The sequence below is a fragment of the Ctenocephalides felis genome, unplaced genomic scaffold, assembly GCF_003426905.1.
Source record: "Ctenocephalides felis isolate EL2017-DRISC unplaced genomic scaffold, ASM342690v1 CF-g0.4_SCAFFOLD_01170, whole genome shotgun sequence".
In the NCBI taxonomy this organism is placed as follows: Eukaryota; Metazoa; Arthropoda; class Insecta; order Siphonaptera; family Pulicidae; genus Ctenocephalides; species Ctenocephalides felis.
Genome location: NW_020537324.1, coordinates 18956577 through 18978739, shown reverse-complemented (window position 1 = coordinate 18978739; position 22163 = coordinate 18956577). Strand labels below are relative to the sequence as shown.

Genomic DNA, 22163 nt, shown 5'->3' with positions numbered 1-22163 from the left:
GATTATGGACTCGAAAATATTCTAGTGATATCAAAATATAAACATATTATCGTAAAAGAATAATTTTGATCTTGATGAAAAATGAAAATCTTTGTTTGCTAGATAATAAAATCTAGAAAAAACGTGAAAATTTTTGAAGAGTTTGGAAGTTATAGACTCCAAAGTAACTCGATTTAGAGTAACTTTAGATTATTGACTCGAAAATATTCTAGTGATATCAAAATATAAACACATTATCGTAAAATATGAAGAATTTTGATTTTGGTGAAAAATAAAAATCTTTGTTTGCTAGATAATAAAATCTAGAAAAAACGTGGAAAATTTTCGTTAATAAATATATTATTTAATCTATTAATAATTTTATGCGCAAAATACCAATAATGCAATGGCGGGATCAAGCTTAAAACCATTATCTATATAATCTTTATTTTTCAAAGAGATGAATTTAGTCTTATTAAAACTATTTATTTATTTATAATTTTAAATTCAATTAAATGAAAAATTAATTTTTTTAAGTCTTGAACAATGATGGTATATAGTCGTTTTAATTGCAATTTTATGTATATGTGTTAAGAATTCATTTTTTGTCCTCGAAAGTAGTTGCTTTAAAATTGTAAAACAATCAAAAATATAAATAGAAATCGTAGTTTTCAAAATCCGAAGTATGACTTCAATATAAATACTGCACACATAATTTTTTACTCAAAACACGGTCATGCCAAAAACACAAGAAGATCTAGAGTTAAAGACTTTAAAAATAAAGTTTGAAATTTTCGTTCCCGATTTTATTGTATTTTACCATATGAAAAATTAGTTATATCTCAGAAGTCGTTTTAATCATTACCTTGCAGAACTTTGGAACCTCCAATAAATTACATAACATAGACAGCCATTTGAATTTGTATCATTACCTACAGATCTGACTCATGTTTTAGCTTTTATTGAAATTAATAACCCATATGAATTTAAGTAAATCAATTTCAGTTTATCCGCTTTTTTAAGCATGTTTTATATCAATCTCAAAAATAATCCTAAAATTATATCACATAAGCCAGGTTAACTTTGTTTGGCCTAATCAAGCGTGGAAATAAACAACTGCTAATTTGAAGAATGGCTAAATGGGTTAACGCTCTTGTAATATCTGAATTTGAAACTAGCCAGTCAGTGACTTAAGATGTGTGGGTTATGTTCAATTAAATGTTGACGGCATCCAAGCCGTAGAATATATAAATGACACCATTACGGTTATATTGTGAAATGGAAGTGAAATAAGAAATTGATTATTTGGGGTAAAAGTTTTAAGAGAAGTATATCGAAAGTCATATAAATGCAATAGTTGGCCTAAGCAAAGCCAAGCAGATAGCTGGCCTAAATATGACTGATCAATTTTTAAGTCAATAATTAAAATGTTGAGTTTGTATATTTAAGATTAATGCTAAATCTTCTTGAAACACAATTCAAGAAACGAGTGCAGTGCTTAGTTCAAATTGCATTCATTGAACTAATGGGAAGTTATTAATAAAACTTATATAACATTTTTGACTTATAATTGATGAGACAACAAATTACCATGAAATTACATTTATCACAATAACGTTAAATAATTTAAATTCAGAAAATTTAAAAATAAATAGTATTATTCGATTGTGTCCGAAAATCAGCATATAATTTGAATAGAAGCTAAATAACTAAAGAGTAATAAACTTTTATAAGAAAGCATTTAAAAATTCATTAGAACCAAAATGCATGTTTGGAAATTTGAAAAAATGCATTAATGCAATAAAGTTTAGTGTAATAACGTTAAGCCGTCCGTTAATCACGTGAGGTTTTTAGGGGGAGGGGGGGGGGGGTGTTTGACAAAAAATCACGAAATATCACGTGGGGAAGGGAGGGGTATAGTAAGATATCACGTGTATTTATTTTTTAACTGATTTCTTCAAGAAAAATAAAAAAAATTACAGTTTTATCACGCAGTTTTAGAGACGCCCCCTAAAACATCTATTATGCTAAATTCGTCTAGTGAGTTTACAAAGTTTTGATAAATATTAAGATGAGGTTTAATTTCAGATCATCGCGCCTTTTTTAATTATTATTATTATTATTATTATAAAAAAATATATCTTTAAAAAATCAACTTTCTAATCTTTCTTATAGGTTTGGTAATGAACTTGACATGGCATGACAAGTAACGGTGCGGGTTGTTAAACTCGACAAATATTTACATGATCTCAGTACGAAGATACAAGCATGTTACTTATTGACTTTAGAAATATACAATATAGACTTTTCTTATTATTTTACGCCTAGATTCTCTCATTAGTGTTCAAATCCTTATTAAAATATCATATGGACCAATTTCTATTTTCAACAAGTGATACATTAAATTATATATTGTAAATTTTTTTTAAAACAATCGAGTAAGACAGCCAAATAAGAAAAATTCTCTAAATAGTTTAAATAATTTATTTTTATTTTTTCTTCGGAAAGCTTTGTCATTTATAATATCTAATATAAATAATTGCATGTTTTAATTTTTTATTAACTTCCCGTAAGGTAAGTTATAGTAATCGAAAAAAAATCGAAAATGAAAATTTTTATATATCTTTACGTTTCAGAGGTTTCTGAATATTTTGGCATACCATTAGAAAAAATGGATGGAAGTGTGTGTGTGTATGTGTGTGCGTGTGTATGTGTGTTCGGATACAAATTTTTGTCGACGATTTCGGGAACACGGATGAAGAGATTTGAATAATTCAAAAAACATTCGATTCGTATTGATAAGGAGACGTGCTGATTAGTTTTTGGCGAAGGCAGGTCTAGCCGTTCCGAAGATATGGGGCAAAAAGTGCTAAAACCAGTAACTCAGTTTTTAATTTAATTTTGCTTTTGCTATACAAAATATTTTGTTATGAATTTAATAAAGCAGTTTTATTGTGTCATGTTGTATTGTTTATTTATACGTTAAATAAATATTGATATGAATAAAAGCGTATTATTCCATTTGGGTGCTATGACCGATTATGTGAAACAATTCACATAATTAAATACAAGGATTCGCTATAATTAAAATAATAGCCTTAACCAATATATATATAAATATATATATATATATATATATATATATATATATATATATATATATATATATAATGGGTGTACATATATATATATATATATATATATATATCTACATACATATGTATATACAAATTTATACATATGTATATGCACTCAAATTATACGCATGAATTTTAATAAAATTTATCAAAGCCTCAAGTATAATAAAAAAAAATCGTTTAAAACATGAATTGAAAAAGAGGCTTGTGCTTGTGTGAAGCTGTACATTTAAAATGCTCTGAGGCAAAATTACTATCATTTAATTAACTTAAATGATTTCAATAATTTGAAAAAAACAATACGTAGAACAAAAATAATTTCACTGCTCATAATATATACTTATATAAATGTCCAATAAGAAATAATTATGAAAATTCTGATTTCCAAATAGGTATGAAGAACACATTTTTTAATTTTCCTATTACGCCGCAGTATAAAATTTTTTATTATTATAAAAAAAAATATTGAACTTCATAAAAATGAATTCACATCGTCAACGTTCGTTTGATTTTCAGAACGCAAAGGTCACATGTGTTTAATTCAGCAAATGCAAATTTCAAAAATGTAGCATTTGCATGTTTAAATAGTTCGACTATGCTTGAACCTTGGACAATACTTAGGCACTATTTTCAATATATAATAAGGGGGGAAATACTGCATTTGATAAAAAGAAACAAAATTCTATATTTAAAACAAAAAATAAATATAGATAATAAGATAATTTATATAGATATAAGATAATTTATAAATATATAAAAAATATAAAATAAATATAAAATAAATAAATTATTATTACAAATCTTACCTTTTAGGGAAGTATCCACTATAAAAACTCAAACAATTACTTTGTCCAACATTTGTTTAACAAAATTCAAACTCGCTACTACTGGTGTCCTGCAGGTCTATTAAAACCTCAAAATCGACCACACTGAATTGAAGAAAACACTCCAAATCACTAAACTGATTTCAACAAAGCAAAAGGTAATACTGTTTGATCACTTTGCCCTTCGCATTAAACTGTTATGACAACATAGTATCAGCTGTTTCCTATGTTATTGTTGATATAGCAACTGGCAAGCGTGTGGTACTACTAAACTAAAAACATGCGTACTCCGCGAGAACTCGAGTTGAACTAACTCCGACAGAACTGGGATTTGGGGGGTCTGCTATACGGTCGGCGCAAAGCGTCGCGTGCGGTGCGCACCGTGGGGACCGTAGGCCACGCACAACGAATTGTGGAGATGAAACATATGCGTTATTATCATATGACATGAAAAGGTGTTTACACTTCTGTGAGTCTTTGACTTTGATTAATAAAAGATTTAAATTTAAATCAGGAACATGCTTTGTAACTATGCATCTTTGAATCTATGCGGAGAATTCAAGAAAAACATTATGATTAGGACCAATAGATAATTACAAAAATTATTTTTTTAAAAAAAGTTTTCATTTTTTTTACCTATGAAAAAATTAGATTTTTGAAATTTTTTGAAAAACTAGTGGGGTGTATGGCAAATTGCTGGAACTTCCCGTACCGTAACGAAATGTTCGAGGAATACTGAATGTTTCCAAATAGAATATTATTAATACTGTAACATTGTCTAATATTTATAAGAATTATATAAACTGAATTGCAAAGTTGAAATTATTTGTTTAAAGTATATTAGAACTATAGTCAGAATTAAAAATAAAATCAGAATTATTTTCGATATACAAAAATTTTTTTTTCGAAAAAAAAATTTAAAACAAAAAATTTTTTTTTCCAAAATCAATTATTTTGTTAAGACAAGCAGAAAGTTCTTTGAATCATTTAAATCGGACGCTTAGTTCTCTCAAAAACTGCCATTTTTTACACATTTAGCTCCGTATCTTCGAAATGGCTGGGCCTGTCTTTGCCAAAAATTAATAAACACTTCTCCCAATCATTAGTAATTAAATGTTTTTTAGATTATTCAAATCGGATGCTCCGTTCTCTCAAAAACTCGATTTCTATTTTCTGAACTCTTTATCTCCGTAACTGCTGGACCTGCCTTTGCCAAAAACTAATCAGCACATCTCCCTATCAATAGGAATCGAATGTTTTTTGAACCATTCAAATCGGTTGATCCGTGCGCCCGAAAACGTGACTGGAAATTTGTAGCCATACATACATACACACACATCAATTTTTTCTGAGGTATGCCAAAATGTTCAGAAACCTTCAAAACGTCGAGAAATGTAAAAATTTTTAATTTCGATTTTTGGTCCATTATAATAACTTATCCCACGGGAAGTTAAAAAAAATTCTTGAAAATTTTGGACTTTTTTATGTTTTGAAATATTTTGGAAACTTTTTTTCGAAGCAATCGCGCAGCGTAGATATGAAATACAGAACACATAAAAGTGTGAACAAAATTTTATAAAATACCTGATAATTCAATGTGAATATGTATAACAATCATTTTGACCCCCAAAATGTCATTTTTTATTGGATCTGCCAGAAACCGATAAACTTGCTTTCCCAAAAACTTAATCAATTCTTCATTTCGTCAATACAAATAAAATGTTTACACCCAGTTTATTTAATTTGGCTTTATAAATATTGCATTATGCTTTAAGTTAAATTGCAAAATCTGTCCGACATGTGTAAATAATCGAGTTAATCAATAAAAATTGAGATTTGGACTTTTTAAAATATAGTGACGATTAAATTTTAAAATTTGGGAATGAGAATTTTTCGTAGACCTATAATATTTTAGGATATTCGTTAAGACCATGAACTCTGTCATCATGAAAATTTCATCAAAGTCGTCAAACAAACTTCAACAATTATATACAAAGAAATAGCCCAGCCGATCTACACCAAAACAAATCAGCGTGAAGACCAACTGATATATTCGATATTCGAACAGTTCTTGTCTTTACAAAATAGCTTTAGAATTTTTGTCGAAAATATAGCCAAGAATTTGTATATCTTTGGGGCGTCCTTTAAACACGTGAGGCTTGCACGATAAAATTGATAAAAAATCACAAATTAGGAGAGTATGATATCACGTGGCGTCAGGGGAGGGGTTTGATATCACGTATATTTATTTTTACCTGAATTCAAATAAAAAATCAAAATCTTTCAATTCAAAATCAATATTCCAATTTTAACATTTTCTCAAGATAATAAAGATACACGTGATGTGACGGTGGGTGGAGGTGGGGTCAATTTCAACTGTTGAAATTCAACATCATAACGTATCACCAAGAACGTAGGAGGGGTGCAAATAGTGGATCCCTTTGTGCCAATTCTGAAAACGGCTTGACCTGTCGTCTCATAAAACCAATCAACGCAAATCTTTGTCGAGTTTCATAAAACAGCATTTAGTTTTTTTTTTAAATCCAAGCCCCATTTCAGACAACATCAACAACATACGTACTTACGCACAAAAATACCTTTTCCAATTTTGGCCCCTTACACGACGATCTTCATATTGAATTTATAAACAGAATTATACAAATCAACAGTATCAAACATTTTCATAAACTAGAACATTATACAAACTTTATAGTCACTCGGCTTCTTGAGACACCAACTTCATGAAGACTGCCCAAAGATAATATGGAGGACCCTTAGAACCACCACAACTTTATATGGACAGAAGAGTAGAATCACTTATTGAAGCGGTTCTCTAACTATCTATACAATATTTATCAGATTAATTTATATGTGTGTTTGAAAGTGTGTGTGTATGTGTGTAATAGCTCATAGAATTGTCCTGTATTCTGATTGCTATTGAAAACAAAATTTTTAAAAAAAGGTACCAAACGATTCAAAATGACATGAAATGTCGAGAAAACATGGAATTGGCAAGTAAGATTTTTGAACGAAAACAAACTTCTCCTTCGGAATCTTAATTATTGAAGTTTCCGTTCATCTTTATAATTACAGCCTTCGTGTTCAAATGCTTTGAAGTACATATATACTTTTGAGTACAATAAAGTTAAAATATTTATAAATATACAGTGTTACAAATGTTTCACATCTCTGAACCATATGAATTGGAAATACATTTTGAAGAAGCTTTTAAAAGATGAATGTTGCTATAAGCATGCATCTAATTATAGAAATTACATATAATAAATCCTGACTGACAAAATGTCATCGACGAAGGATAATGGTTTCATCGCCGGGAGCAAATCACGACCAGAGTCAAAAAGGTCATGACAGATATATAAAAATGATATATCAAATTTGTCGCAATGAGGAAAACTTAATCATGTTATAAATTCTGAGCTGGATTAGTAAATCATTCAATGAAGTGACTACAAATAACCGTCTATGGGCCCACGTAACTTTGAGGTGACTTCACAAATTTTTCAATATTTTACCAAATAATTATGGCTTTATTCGTGAGATAAAGCATAAAACTTTTCATACAATTTATTAACGTTGTCAAAACGACCAATATAAATATTTACGACCTTTGCTAGGTTTTTGAACCTGAAATAACATTTTCATACACAGAAGTGCGAACATCATAATAAAATTTATTTCTATAAAGCCATCATTAAACCAATTTGGACATACGGCATACAGCTACGGGGATCAACTTCCAACTCAAACGCTTTAATAATTCAAAGATTTTAAAACAAGTTATTAAAAGAAATTTTGAAAGCACCAAAGTATGTTCCAAATTGATTAATACACAAAGACACAGGCACTAGCACAGTTAAGGATGAAATAATCGCTTACTCACACAAATATAGAAATCACCTAGCTGATTACCCGAACTTGCTCGCCAGAAAAATTCAGAACAACTCTACCAAGGCCCGATTAAAAAGAAAATTTCTTCTGCATTAATCAACAATAGACAAGACCTTCGACAAATCACTGGCAATGGTCAGATGATTTGTTTCTTGCCAACGCCTTCAGTTTTATGTCAAATATTTTACTTGTCCGTTTCAAGACAGTTGTAAAAATTATTAAAATAATAATAAAAAAAAAAGATTTGCGAACATTATAGGCTGTGCCTTGATACTCACATGATTCATTAAACCAAAAAAATTCTTCAAGCAGCAAAGAAAACGTGATTAGCAGTTATTTTACATATATACTATATCTGTTATAATGTACGACATATTGGACCAATATATTTTTCATTCATAAATTGAATTAATTGACCAATATCAATTGCATAATTAGTACCTGCAACAACCCCTTTTGCAAAATAGTTTGCAAGTGCTGGAACATACTCGTGACCTGAATAAGTCTTTGCGATCAATATCATTACGAAATGTTCTCTAAAGTACATTAGAATTCTAGAAATTACTAGTTCTTGGAAATACCAGATTCCAAAAATAATATTCAACAAATATAAAAGTCTAATAATATTTTAATATAAGTATTTCAACGATATCTCAACGCGATCAACAGGTGATGAAGTAGCTTGAAGAATATAACTATCAAATTCGGTGATATCTCATTAGTTAGAAGCTCTTTTGCATTTCACTTACATGAGGTCTACTTGATGACCAAAAATGAACAATGAAAGAAAATACTCATAATAATATTTATCTATTTTGACTTAGGACTTTTCATGGTAAATTATCCTGTTTCTGTGCTTTAACCAAGTCATTTTTTTTTTAAATTCGCTTTGTCATTGGAAATTGAATAGTTGGTCGGTTCATACGTGAATCAAAAGAGGTTTAAGTAGATATAGCCCTGATTTAGCGATCTCAAAACTTTAACGCAAATAAATGTGCTTAATGAAATTATAATTTAAGCAGTATTGCTCTTTAAACTTATATATATATATATATATATATATATACAGTGGCGTCGGAACCGTGTGGGCTGTGTGGGCTTGAGCCCACCCATGAATTTTGATGGGGGGGCTCAGCCCACCCATCAATTTCAAAAAATTATATGGGCTAATATCTCTTAAAAAAATGAGACCACTGGCTGCCTATCTAAAAAAAAAAAAAAAAACGAGCCCACCCATCAAAAATTTGGTTCCGACGCCACTGTATATATATATATAACGTCAAGTAGATTCTATGACCATAACAGCATAAAACATTTACGAATTTATATTAAAATTAAAATAATATAATTAATTACCTTCAGTATTAAATGCCACTTATTTATTTAAACATTCACTTTGTTCACATATTTACAATACAAGTGTACATACTTCTTGAGTCTTTGCGGATAATAACTATAAGTAATGTGAAATTTAAATGTGTATTATTAAAACGACAGATCGCCTGTCATTTTCCTGTATCGCTTAAATAGATTATTGTATTGAAAATGAACCAATTTGCACTTTTCGTATTTGCACTTTATCTATGCCACTTTAAAAAATATTCTTTATACTTTATACAAGTACTATATCCTAAAAATGGTAAACAAAATATCCGTCATTTCGCACGACACTTCACCTTGAAGCTAGAATCATTTCAAATACGGACCTGAATTCCAGCGTCACCAACATAACGAGCGAACAGAATCACCAACATAATGAGTTGGCGAACAGAATCAAAAATCTGCCATAAAATCACAAACTTCAAAATTTTTGTTTACTGGCAGAAATAAATATATAACAGCAATCGTTAATATAATTTAAATTATATGAAATAAACGACAGTGCTTTCATGAAAAGTCTAAAAAAAAAACAAAAATTATCAAAAGTGAATCATTTTCATATGTCAATGACAAATCTGCGAATAAATGTTAGTGTTGGTCACATTGATACATTCTTTGCATTGAATCTTCAGCAAACGTGTTGAGGTGTTGAGATTCTACTAAGTATTTTCTGAAGCAAAAATGCCGAAAAATAAAGGAAAAGGAGGTAAAAACAGGCGTCGTGGAAAGAATGAAAATGAAAGTGAAAAGCGTGAGCTTGTGTTCAAGGAAGATGGCCAGGAATATGCCCAAGTAACTAAAATGCTCGGAAATGGAAGGTTGGAAGCGATGTGCTTCGATGGTACGAAACGTCTTTGTCATATTCGAGGAAAACTTAGGAAGAAGGTCTGGATTAATCAAGGTGATATTATATTAATTGGATTGAGAGATTATCAAGATGCGAAAGCTGATGTGATTTTAAAATACACCCCCGATGAAGCCCGTAACCTCAAGACATACGGCGAGTTCCCAGAAACGGTGCGCATTAATGAAACTGTTACTTTCGTTGAAGACGGATTCGATGAGGATATTGAATTCGGCGATGAAATCAGCAGTGATGAAGAAGGTGATCCCGTAGATGCTATATGATGCTTTATAAATATCTTTTTTCCATTTAGTACTGTCAAAAAATTTATCATTCTCGTGTCATAAATCGGCGCCATGTTTTACCGAAATCTATCGAAGTGTTACGAATATTCTATGCATGCGTATGCCTTCTTTTCCGTCATTTTGAGTATCCCATTTCTTTTGATAATATGCAAAAATGAACACTCCATCGGCAGCCCAAGTGTTACGTTTATATAAAAATTTACTACGATACGGACAAAACCTCCAGTACACCGATAAGGATTATTTCTGCAATCGCATAAGAAAAGAGTTTCGGAACAATAAAACTTGTTCTAGAACAGAGGATTTAATTTTCAACTTTGAGGTGTGTATTTATTTGCAGTAAGGAACAAATTACCTTTATTTATTCTGTACGACCTTTGCAGAAAGGAAGGGCACTCTTAGAAAACGGCCGAGTTGTGTGACGATACATAACCTTAAAATATTTCAAAATGATAGCATACCGAAATCTTTCAAGTTTTTTACACCCTGCTAAACAGTTAAACTATAGTTTGTTAACTGTGTACCGTTCCAAACATGTAATAGATCGATCTAAGGTACCCGTTTTAATTGAAACAGAATTAGAAGAGCAACATGTACGAGGAAGTGGTCCTGGCGGGCAATCTGTAAATAAGACATCTAATTGTGTTATATTAAAACATGTACCTACTGGTGGGTTCTTTATTAATAAATAATTAATTTTAATTGGACTTTTAATATGTGAAACATGGTTTTAGGTATTGTTATAAAATGTCATGAAACTCGATCACTTGATCAGAATCGAAAGATTGCTCGTAATATACTGGTTACAAAACTTGATAACCTCATGAATAAGGAAAATAGCGTAGAAGCTCAAATTAAAGCAATAGAAACCAAAAAATCCAAAGTAAAAGCAAAGCGTCAGAATAAATTGAATGAGTTAAAAGCAGAATGGAAAAAACGGGAAGGACTGACGTAATTTCATGTTAGTATTTTATTTTCTAATAGTCCCATTAATTAGTTAGATATTAAGTATCGATATGCTTGTGATGATCAATCAGTGAAGTGACAAAGCACATTATGGGAAATGATTGGTATATAAAATGTGTTTGGAATATTAAATTCTTATTATAGGTTCTATTAAATTGTATCAACACTATTTATTTATAAATATCGAAGTGGTGCTAATCTGCTTTTTGTTTGTCATTAAGTAAAAGTGTTCGTAGTATAAAAATACATTGTTTATTTAAAATGTAGACCTCACATATTATGGTGCAGTCTTTTGTTATACTAATATTCACCTCATGTAAAGTCATGTATATGTTTTATAGTAAATAGATATGTAAATGTAATGTTCATAGAATTGGTAAAACATTTTTTTTTGATAAATAATGTATTAATAAAATTGTTTTTATTTATATAATTGTTTCATTTACCACGAGCTAAAGTTATTAAACCCATATTCCCCCTCCTTTTTTCTTTTCTTTGGTACAGTGACACTTTGCTCCGAACTGTGAAACAAAGTTCTATTTTATAATTTATATAATAAACTGATAAATACTCTCATAAAACAGAAAATGTTAACAATAAATTGATGTCAAATATAATTTCTTACTCATTGTTGCTGCTTGATGATGATGCTGCAGTATTCAAATACTTTCCTACTCCTTCACGGAACACTTTTAAAGGGCCTCTGATTGTTTTCTTTGTTTTTTCGCTTTCCTCTTTTGTTTGTTTCTCTAATTCCTCTTCTCTTTCTTTCAGGAGCTAATAATATTGAAAGATATATAAATATAACTCTGAATACTCTTAAATAAACATTTGCTAATAGAAACCTGTTCATCTGCCTCTGCAAAAGGATCTACAAAAACTTGACAATTTCGTATTGTAATATTCTCAATTGGTCTATCCTTGTTGTCAACTTCAATTTTCTCAATTTCATTTAAAATATCTAAGCCACCTACTAATTTTCCAAAAATTGTGTGCTTACCATCTAAATGTCGACATGAACGATATGTTATAAAGCTAAAAATTACAGGGTAAATGTAACCATTTAAAATTTCAATTTAATTTTTGCTTTAAAAATCAAAATATATATAAAAATAAAGTAAATGAAAATGTAAGTTTTTATACGTACAACTGAGATCCGTTTGTATTTGGACCTGAATTAGCCATTGATAATACTCCTCTGCCAGTATGAGTAAGATTTGGTTTAAATTCATCTTCAAATTTTTTCCCCCATATTGATGTTCCACCCAAACCTGTGCCTGTGGGATCTCCACCTTGAACCTACAAATTTTATAATTCAATATTAATGTATATAAAATAGAGTTTCAATTTGTGTATCGGTTATGCTATATGATATGCATAACATTGAAATAATTTATTGTTTAGATTTAGTTAAATTATATTACCATAAAGTTTTTTATAGACCTATGAAATTTTGTTCCATTGTAATATCCATTTTGACAATGCTTAAGAAAATTCTCACATGTTTTAGGTACAACATCACAAAAGAGTTCAATATTTAAGGCTCCCATACTGGTAACCAGTCTAACATACCCTATAAAATTATGATTTTAATTTAGTTTGCCTTTAACTCAATATTTTACATATGTTATAGTATATTATCTACAAACCTTTCTTTTTGACTCTTTCATATCTAACTAAATCTTCATGTACTATGGCTGCTTCATACTTAGTTTTTGGGACCATTGCTGTGGAAGTAAAACTAGCGGCCACTTTGCCAGTTGTATAATGTGCAGCATTAAATTTATCTGGCTTTTCCTCATTTTCCTCAATCTTTTCTGCAGCTTTATATGTACGATTAAGTTCATCTAAAGTATCCTTCGTTTCACTAGAAACAGTTTTCAGGCGAGCTGTTGGATCCTTCTTAAGTGCTTTTTCCTCTGAAAATATATTAAAGCATAATAAAATCTTAAAAATAGAATACTAAAAAAACTGTAAAAAGTATTAAATATTACTTTAATAAAAAATAAGAAGTTATAATACTAATAGCTATCATCATAAGGTCAATTTCATTATTAGCTTAACTTACCTTCTGTTTCTACTCTCACATTATTTTTAATGTGATAAAATGTAGATAAATTGAATTTCTCTAAATTTTTTGGGTCTTGAATAACAATTAAATCTTTACGTTGGAATGGCTTATCATTAATCAAATCTTTCCAGTTTTTTGTTTTAATATTAAGTTGTTCTATTGCTTCATATGAAAAAACATTGCCAGTTGTAGACACTGCCACAATGTGTGAATTAGGAGTGAATGGTTTAAATAACACAGGGCAATGATATGCGCCTTCACTGTTTCTATAAAAATTTAACTTCAGTAATGATTTTATGTCCATTGTCTGTAATAACAAATAACATAAAATCATTATAAATTCTTTATGCAACTTTTTGGTGAATTGTATCAGTCTATTAACAGAATTATAAACCTATTAAAATAATTATATCAACTTACCTTTCCGGTCACTGGATTGACTTTAAAATGCTCAATAAAATCAACAACCATTTGAAGTTCGAAAACATTTCCATCTGGGTCACAATAAGGGTGTTCAAAGTGAATTAAAGACAAGCAGCAATGGTCAAATGGGAGCCTTTTAAATGTAACATCATCTGTCGTTTGAACACCAGATTTTTTACCTCCATATAACGTAGTCCATTCCGTATATGTTAGGTACCTAAATAAGAATCGACGTTCAAATGAAAGAAAAAAATAAAAATAATAAATAAATAAGGCACAAAACCACATTAACTAATATATTAAATATAATATAAAATCTTACATTTTATCCTTTTGATGTTGTCTTTTACCCATTTTGAATGCTTGATTTTAACACTTTTTGAATTCAATACAATAATAAACGCCTTTTATTTAAATAAACTTTTTAATTCAAAGTAAAACTTCCTTTAATTTGACGTAAAATTATAATGTGTCAGAGGTTAGTTTGCAAACAATCTACGCAACTGTCAAACAAGCAGCACAACCAACGTAAGCACATAACAGTTATATTTTGAAAAAAGAAAACAGTTTAGTTTTTTCTTCTAAAACGCAATATTGCGTCTTAATCCAATTTTTTCAGAATGGATTTTTTATTTTATGAAAGCCTTAATTCCTACTGTTGAGTATAGTACAGTATATTTGCAATAAGAGCCTGTTTGCATAATAAATATACCTGTAGTTAAATGGATGTATAAGTGAATATTTATAGTTATAGATAAAAAATGAATTATTATTAATTAAATTATATAAATTATGAATTAAATTGATATAAATTAAATAGTACTATAACTATATTTATACACCATATAAATATAATAAAATACTTATCTATTCAACTAAGAGCTTAGTGATGATGTATTGATATACATTGTGTATATATATATATATATATATATATATATATATATATATATATATATATATATATATATACACTAATATAATAATAATATAATAATACTATTAATATATATATATATATATATATATATATATATATATATATATATATATATACATTAGAGTATTAATATATTCATAATGTAGAGTACAATCAAACTTTTATAACGCCACTGGCCAATTTCTTTCTTTCTTGGGCTTCATGTCTCACTGCAATGCAAGTAGCTGCTTCAACACCTGTTAATGGTTTATTTAATCTGTAGGAATTGCAGCTGATAAATGAAGGTTCCTCTTGAAAATGTTCTGGGCTTGAATTTTCTTGTTTATTATTTTGAGATAAAGCTAGTTCTGTTAAATAAGCTCTCAAAGCCTTCTTTAACTGAATATTTTCACGAGTCAATGTCTTTTTTTCTGCGTTTAAATCCATACAGTCGATTTGTGCTTGATTGACCCTGCACCAAAATCTGTTCATTTTGTCTAACTCCAGATCTTTAGTTAAAATCTAAAGCAATGAAACAAAATTAATTTGATATAATTTTTTTTTTTGCATAATATTAAGAACTTCCATGGAAGTTCCAGGTTCAACACACTTCAGACAGCCTGATGCAAGTATTAGTGATGTAAGTTTTTAAAAGCTATCAGAATTAGAATTTTTAATTTTAAAATAAAAAACTTTGGCCAACAAAGCATGGGTGTGTAAAGGTCATGGTCAAAACATCAAAACTAACACTATTACCTGAATGATAAAAAATTAAGTCAATAATTCCATCTGATATCACTCATTGCTAATATCATTGAGAATAACAATACAACTGAATATCATTGATATTGTTGTAACAACATCATGTAACATATAATTTAAATTATAAATGATTGATCATCAGAAATAATTGATTTTGGTTAATCTATATAACTATTTTACTATCTCCATATGAATCACACGCGGAAAAGCTATTTTCATCTGGAAATTAATTTTTGATCGACATTTCAAATAGATAATATCACTACTGCTTGATATCAGGTTGTATGCAACGAGAGATTTGAACCTGGAATCTTGTGGTTCTATACATTTAAAGACAAATTTAGAAGTTTGATCAAATATTTTATGTGTATTTTACCTGAAATTCTTTGTTTTTCCTATTCTCTTTTTCATCATCTTGATCATTTACCGAAGAAGTCGAAGCACTTCCATCAATAAGAATAAGATTTCGATTATTTGGTCCCCAGGGCAATAATTTTTCTTTTTCAGTTTCATATTTACTGCATAATGAGAACATATACAGTAGCTGATCGCCCTTCTTTTTTATATTCGTGAGATACTATATAACAAATCGAAACTACTTTAGAACATATTGTTGGTGTAAGATTACTTTTATGCTTTACCTTAATTGCTTTATTTGCTGAAGTAACCAAAACGCAAGCTTGAGATTTGTCTTTGGCGTTACCAGCTATCATTTTTTTCTTTATATTACTATGGTGTTCCAAAAAATCCATTTTTTGTTTAAGTAGATTGTCTATTCTTAGCTTATGCTCTTCACGAAATGATGTAAATTCGGCTTTCAGATTTGCAATTTGATTCTGAAATTGAAAATTCGTATTTAATGAACTAGATTTCTATAGATACTGGCAATTAATATGCATACCGTTGCTTGTTCAATTTTTTCTGATATCTCTCGTATGGCATTTGTATCCTCGACTTCTTTTTTTGATAAATCTTCGTAATCGGCACGAATTTCTTTTGTTTGTTCTAAATAATCATTTAATGTTTTTTTGAACCTTTCCCACATTTCTTCTAATTCGGCTTCTTTCTTTGTAGTTAGCATCAGCACATCTTCTATGCACTAAAAAAAAGCCATGCTATTCTTAACGGCATATTTTATATATAATAATAAAATAGTTTGTAAACAATATAATATTTCGTTTTTTTTCATTTATATAATAGTCCAGTCGATATAGTAAGTTCACCTCGGAATTCGAGATACTCAGCTGTAAGTCTGTAAATACTTGTATTTTGCACCCTAAAAGTTGTCTCAAAACCTACATATGTTGCGTACACCCTACCATATGTAGGTTTTGAGACAACTTTTAGGGTGCAAAATATAAATATTTATAGACTTACAACTGGGTATTTCGAATTCCGAGGTTCTTACCTAATTTATGCTTAAATGACTGGACTATAAGGTGAATTATGTTTTCTATTTCCATTTTCCTAACTAATATAATAACAATTGTTATCCACAATATTAATATTGTGATTTTACATTTACTATTATGACAATTAAATATGCACAATTTTTTATAAATATATGATAGAATATTTTATCTATATAAGTCGATTAATTAAACTCTTTTATATACGAGGTATGTATATGTATATATATTTATAGCTCTTTCAATTCCCATATAATATATATATATATATATATATATATATATAAATATATATATATATATATATATATATTTTTTTTAAATCTTTTTTACTAGTTATTGACGAAGAAAACATTTCATGTCTCTGAAACCTAGAATTTAATTAAGGAGGGCTTTATATCAGAAAATTAAAATGATCATATATAATAATGATAGATATAAATAAAAACTTAAACAGCATATATATATATATATATATATATATATGCTTTTGATAAGAAATATAGCATTATTAGCTAATGCAATCAGAATAAACAAGTTTCCCAGAATAAGCCATATTTCACAATTATTATTAAACGTTGTGCATGAAATGTAGAGCAATAATATAATCTAGTTTGAAATGAATACAATGATGTCAATCAATGTCTGCCGATATGATGGGGTTACTTATTTTAATTAGTGGATATCCGTTTCAAAATTCTTTTGTACTTGCGTTTATTCCATGCAGCTGAAACCTATAAATATATGGGCATATGCCAGGAAAAACAGTTTTACTCAAAAAGTGATACAAGGCAATAATGAAAACGATCCTACCGTTGATGGCATTCGTATGTGTGCTGGCCATAGGGGCCCAGGTAAGAGAAATAATATTATTTTGAGTCAGATTTATATCTTTATAATGAATAAACACTATGTAATGAGTTACAGCTAATTTCGAGCTAAAAGTCACGTAAAAAATTAGTACTTTTGGTCAGGCTTATTTTCGGGTTTTTGGCGTTTTTTTGGTATAGAACATAGGAGTATTAAAATGAATCTTTCATTACATTATTTCTGGCTATTTAATGTTCATTTAGATTTTTGTCCAAGTGTCCTAAACGCTCTATAAGCCGCGGAATCGCCAAAAATAGTGAACCTTTTTTTGGACAAGTTTCGATTTTTTTTAAACTTTGAATTCGCACAATACAAAAACTGATGTATCTAGATGCAAAAAATGTCTATAGCAAATATCTACCTTCATAATGAAAAATCATATGCGTTACAGCAAAATTAGTAAAAAAATTTTACTAAACAAAATTACTTCCTTTTTACTAAAAAGAAAGTATGTTTTTTACTTTTTATTGTAAACGGTATACTAAAATTTCAACGTGGTAACCGTTCACAGTACACAAGTTATTGTTTTAATTTTCGTATAATATTATTCATTTCAATTTCGTTAAATAATTTGCGCCGGATAATGAATATTTACACATATATTTTATTCGGCGTCAAATATCGCAAAATGAAATTATAAAAAATCGGACGCCTAGTTCTCTCAAAAACTGCCATTTTTTGCACATTCAGCTCTATATTTCCGAAACCGCTAAACCTGCCTTTGCCAAAAAGTAATTAACACTTCTCCCCGTCATTACGAATTGAATGTCTTTTGGATCATTCGAATCCGATGCTCCGACCTCTCAAAAACTCGATTTCTATTTTCTGCATTATTTGCTCCGTATCTCCAAAAATGGCCTTTGCCAAAAACTAATCAGCACATCTCCCTATCAATAGGAATCAAATGTTTTTTGAACCATTCAAATCGGTTGATCCGAGCGCCCGAAAACGCAGACGAAAAATTGCAACCATACATACATACACACACACATCCATTTTTTCTGAGGTATGCCAAAATGTTCAGAAACGTGAAGAAATGTAAATATTTTTAATTTCGATTTTTGGACGATTACAATAACTTACCCTACGGTAAGTTAAAAATATAAATAGATTCGATTTAATGTTATTAATTATAAGGAATATATTAATTGTTTCCCATTAACAGTTTAAATAAATATATCTCAAAAATATTCTTTTTTTTCATTTATTCGCTTTTCGGCCTATATAAATGATTTTATTTGATCCAGGAGAAAACAGAATAGAAGTAGAGCGCGTAGAACACTTTTTGAGATCAACACTGAAATCGATCCATATTTGTGCTACAGGTTAATAAAAATAAACTATTATAAATAAATAAATATTAAATCATTTTTACGTTTATTAAAAAAAAATATATTTGTATGACTAACTATACAAAACAAATCACATGTGGAACGTAAAAGTCGTCGTTTTGTGTAATTGCTTTGCACCTATATAAGAAGCCCCCAATAAAACATTAGATATATCATAAGAGTATGTTTGTTAAAATTTTAATATAATAAATGGTCATTTATCCCCAAGGCACTACGATGCCAAACGGAGGACGGCCCAGCGCCTGAGCAAGTCCAGCGTGTGATACGTAAATGTATGAAACGAGCTGGTTTGGGAGGCCACGACATGGATGACGACCGCGGTCACGGTGGTCACGGCGGCGGTCGGGGTGGCCACGGTGGTAAAGGCGGCAAAGGAGGCGGTCGTGGCGGCAAAGGCGGTAAGGGCGGCAAAGGCGGCGGCAAATTCTCCGAAAGTGAATCGGGCAGCGAGGAAGATGAAAGTGAAGAGGAGTCCGGCAGTGATGAGTCGCAAAGTGAAGAGCAACCACAAGTAATGGAATTACCTAAGCAACAGTATTACTTCATATACCATATGCACTTTATTGCTCTAAATGCAACCAAAGCGGCTGTTACGTAACGTACTAGTAAAATAAACTTTAACAGTTAAATTTTGTTAAAACAAATACATTCAATTACTGCATGTAAAATTTGCTCCAAGCTTGTAAACTTCACCTTATTCAATTTATCACACATTATTTTAATTTCAAAAGTTACTTTATCATGTATTTTAAAGTGTGAAATAGTTTGTAAAACAAAACACTTTAATTGTAAGAATGATTATAATGTTTTACAACAATTTTTTGAAATTACTTAATTTAGACATTATTTGGCATATATTGCTTATGTTAAAATAATGATGAATAAATTGATTAAATATTATAAAAATTCTATTATTTAATTCCTTATTTTCCAAAACAATCATTCATACAATTATCGTGTTTTAAATTTCAGATAAAATTTGAGTAGGGTAGGACGGGGCTAGTTGAGCAAATTTTTACTTAAACGGATGTAGCTCCCCAACGAAAAGTCTCAATAAATTACTATACGACTTAATGGATTTGTTGTTTATCGCTTAACAAAAGTGTTAATACTATTTTTTGGTGATAAGTAAAATTTAAAAGCTACAGCTGTTGAAATGCAAAAAGTCAAGTATGCTCAATGTACCCCATAGGTGGGGCAAGTTGAGCACTAAGAAAGTATAATGAAATCATAGGTTCAATGTCGATTAGTGATGAAATAAAATAAGTTTTTAATAACCAGTTCTATATTTATAGTCTTTATTGATAGAGAAACCAAATCTTATAGTAATTTTCTTTGAATAATTAACCAAAAGTAGAATCAACAAAATAATATCGTATCTTAGGAATTATTTTGCCATTATATTCAGTATTTTAGTTTAAAATCATTATTTCTTCATATTATTACTCATAGACTTAGCTTAAATCTTAAAAAAAATAATTAATTTCTGGAAGTTAATGGTTGTCTTAGTGACAGAACAAGTTTAGCAACTATGCTCAACTAATCCCAACTCGGAATTTCAAAATAAAAGTGAGTTTATAAAAAAAAAGGTGAGAATTATACCCAGAATCTCTGTGCATTTTAAAAGTACTATAATTATATGGAAGAATAACATTTACCTGATTAAAAATAAATAACATTTGACTGAACCAGACAAAAACTCGTGATGAATTACTTTTTTACTTTTTGGTCTCAAAATAAACAAAACGCCCGTGAGCCTCACTCATTGGTCCAGCGGCCACTAGCGATCGCGGGATGTTTATTTCTCCCAAACCTCTATCTTTTCGCCATATAATGCCTAAACGAACGGTGAATAGTTTTCGAGGTATTTCGATTGCTCAACTTGCCCCTATGCTCAACTAGCCCCGCCCTACCCTAAGTATCCAAATTTCGTTAAAGAATAACTTCAAAATTACATAAAACATCGGTTTCATGCCTATAAAAATATATAACCATAATATTGAATAACATGTTATCGCTCTTACAAAAATCTCAGAATAAGAAACACGGTAATCGACGGGGAAATAAGAATACGAAACACAAAGGCAGATACTTTGCACGATTTCGGCGTCATACCGATTTCGGAGGCGATTTTGGAGGTGGTGGAGGTGGTTTTGGTACCGGAGGAGGTTATCAACCCCAACAGAACAACACCGACACGGACGCCAATTGCATTATGCATTGCTTCCTCACAGAAATGAAAATGGTAATATATTATATACATCATTAAAAAAATTGAATCAAAATTAATAAATATGATTAAGAAATATTAACAAGTATAAGTAGAAAAGTCTTAGAACTTTAGGCAGCAAAGTTTCCAATTACTAATCAAAAAACAATGTTTATAAGTTTTATGGCTTGTTGTTATTGCATCAATTACTATATAGTAATTTGTTTGACATTGTTTTAAATTTCCATATTTTTCCTATGTAATATTTTTCATAATTCTGTATAACATTCTGTATGATTTGTTTTCGTGATCAGTATCACTTGTTCTGTCATTAGCTGGGATGTTATAACTGAACCATAAAATTGAAAAACATTATAAAATTAGACGTAATCTATTTATTTATTTCTAGATAATAAATGATTTAATTGAAAAATGTGTGTTTCTATTTCAGACTAATGACAAACAATTACCTGATAAACGAAAAGTTATAAGCGTTCTTACGAAAGATTTAAGAGATAGAGAATTGAAACAATTCATGCAAGAAGCTGTTAATGAATGTTTCCAAGTGCTTGATCTCGGTAAGATGACGAGAAAAATACAAATCATAAATTTGTATAAATCATACTTTCGTTAATAAATGTTTTACTCAATTTGCTGGATAATAATAATCATCAACGTTTTTTCAGATCGGCATAAAGAAAAATGTGAGTATTCTAAGAACCTTATATCTTGCCTGGCAGAACATGGAAAGGCCAATTGTGACGATTGGCAGGACAGTGATTCGTTACCAGTTTAATTATATAA

The 22163-nt window shown here is 29.5% G+C and overlaps 5 protein-coding genes across 5 annotated transcripts in view; 3 read left to right on the top strand and 2 right to left on the bottom strand.

The window, feature by feature from the left end:
• The first annotated feature begins 9756 nt into the window (after positions 1–9756).
• LOC113366488 (eukaryotic translation initiation factor 1A, X-chromosomal) lies at positions 9757–10519 on the top strand. Its single transcript, XM_026608096.1, has one exon. It carries the CDS (start codon positions 9911–9913, stop codon positions 10355–10357), a length of 447 nt encoding a protein of 148 aa, XP_026463881.1. The 5' UTR covers positions 9757–9910; the 3' UTR covers positions 10358–10519.
• Positions 10497–10896, top strand: LOC113366490 (MIEF1 upstream open reading frame protein). Its single transcript, XM_026608099.1, has 2 exons — positions 10497–10700; positions 10762–10896. The coding sequence occupies exons 1-2, from the start codon at positions 10533–10535 to the stop codon at positions 10798–10800; spliced, it is 207 nt and encodes a 68-aa protein (XP_026463884.1). The 5' UTR covers positions 10497–10532; the 3' UTR covers positions 10801–10896.
• LOC113366489 (probable peptide chain release factor C12orf65, mitochondrial) lies at positions 10798–11648 on the top strand. The gene is made up of 2 exons (XM_026608098.1): positions 10798–11047; positions 11113–11648. Exons 1-2 carry the CDS (start codon positions 10828–10830, stop codon positions 11331–11333), a joined length of 441 nt encoding a protein of 146 aa, XP_026463883.1. The 5' UTR covers positions 10798–10827; the 3' UTR covers positions 11334–11648.
• A 317-nt stretch (positions 11649–11965) lies between these two features.
• LOC113366004 (RING-type E3 ubiquitin-protein ligase PPIL2) lies at positions 11966–14262 on the bottom strand. The gene is made up of 8 exons (XM_026607551.1): positions 14161–14262; positions 13836–14055; positions 13413–13722; positions 12994–13263; positions 12769–12917; positions 12492–12643; positions 12190–12379; positions 11966–12121 (listed from the first exon to the last, which is right to left on the bottom strand). Exons 1-8 carry the CDS (start codon positions 14190–14192, stop codon positions 11966–11968), a joined length of 1479 nt encoding a protein of 492 aa, XP_026463336.1. The 5' UTR covers positions 14193–14262.
• A 669-nt stretch (positions 14263–14931) lies between these two features.
• The window catches only part of LOC113366965 (dynein regulatory complex subunit 2), a 29540-nt gene continuing 22308 nt past the window's right edge, over positions 14932–22163 (bottom strand). The window contains exons 7-10 of the mRNA XM_026608605.1: positions 16421–16618; positions 16161–16355; positions 15896–16096; positions 14932–15279 (exon numbers count right to left, since the gene is read on the bottom strand). Of these exons, the coding sequence (XP_026464390.1) occupies positions 14932–15279; positions 15896–16096; positions 16161–16355; positions 16421–16618 (942 nt within the window). The remainder of the gene's footprint in view (positions 15280–15895; positions 16097–16160; positions 16356–16420; positions 16619–22163) is intronic.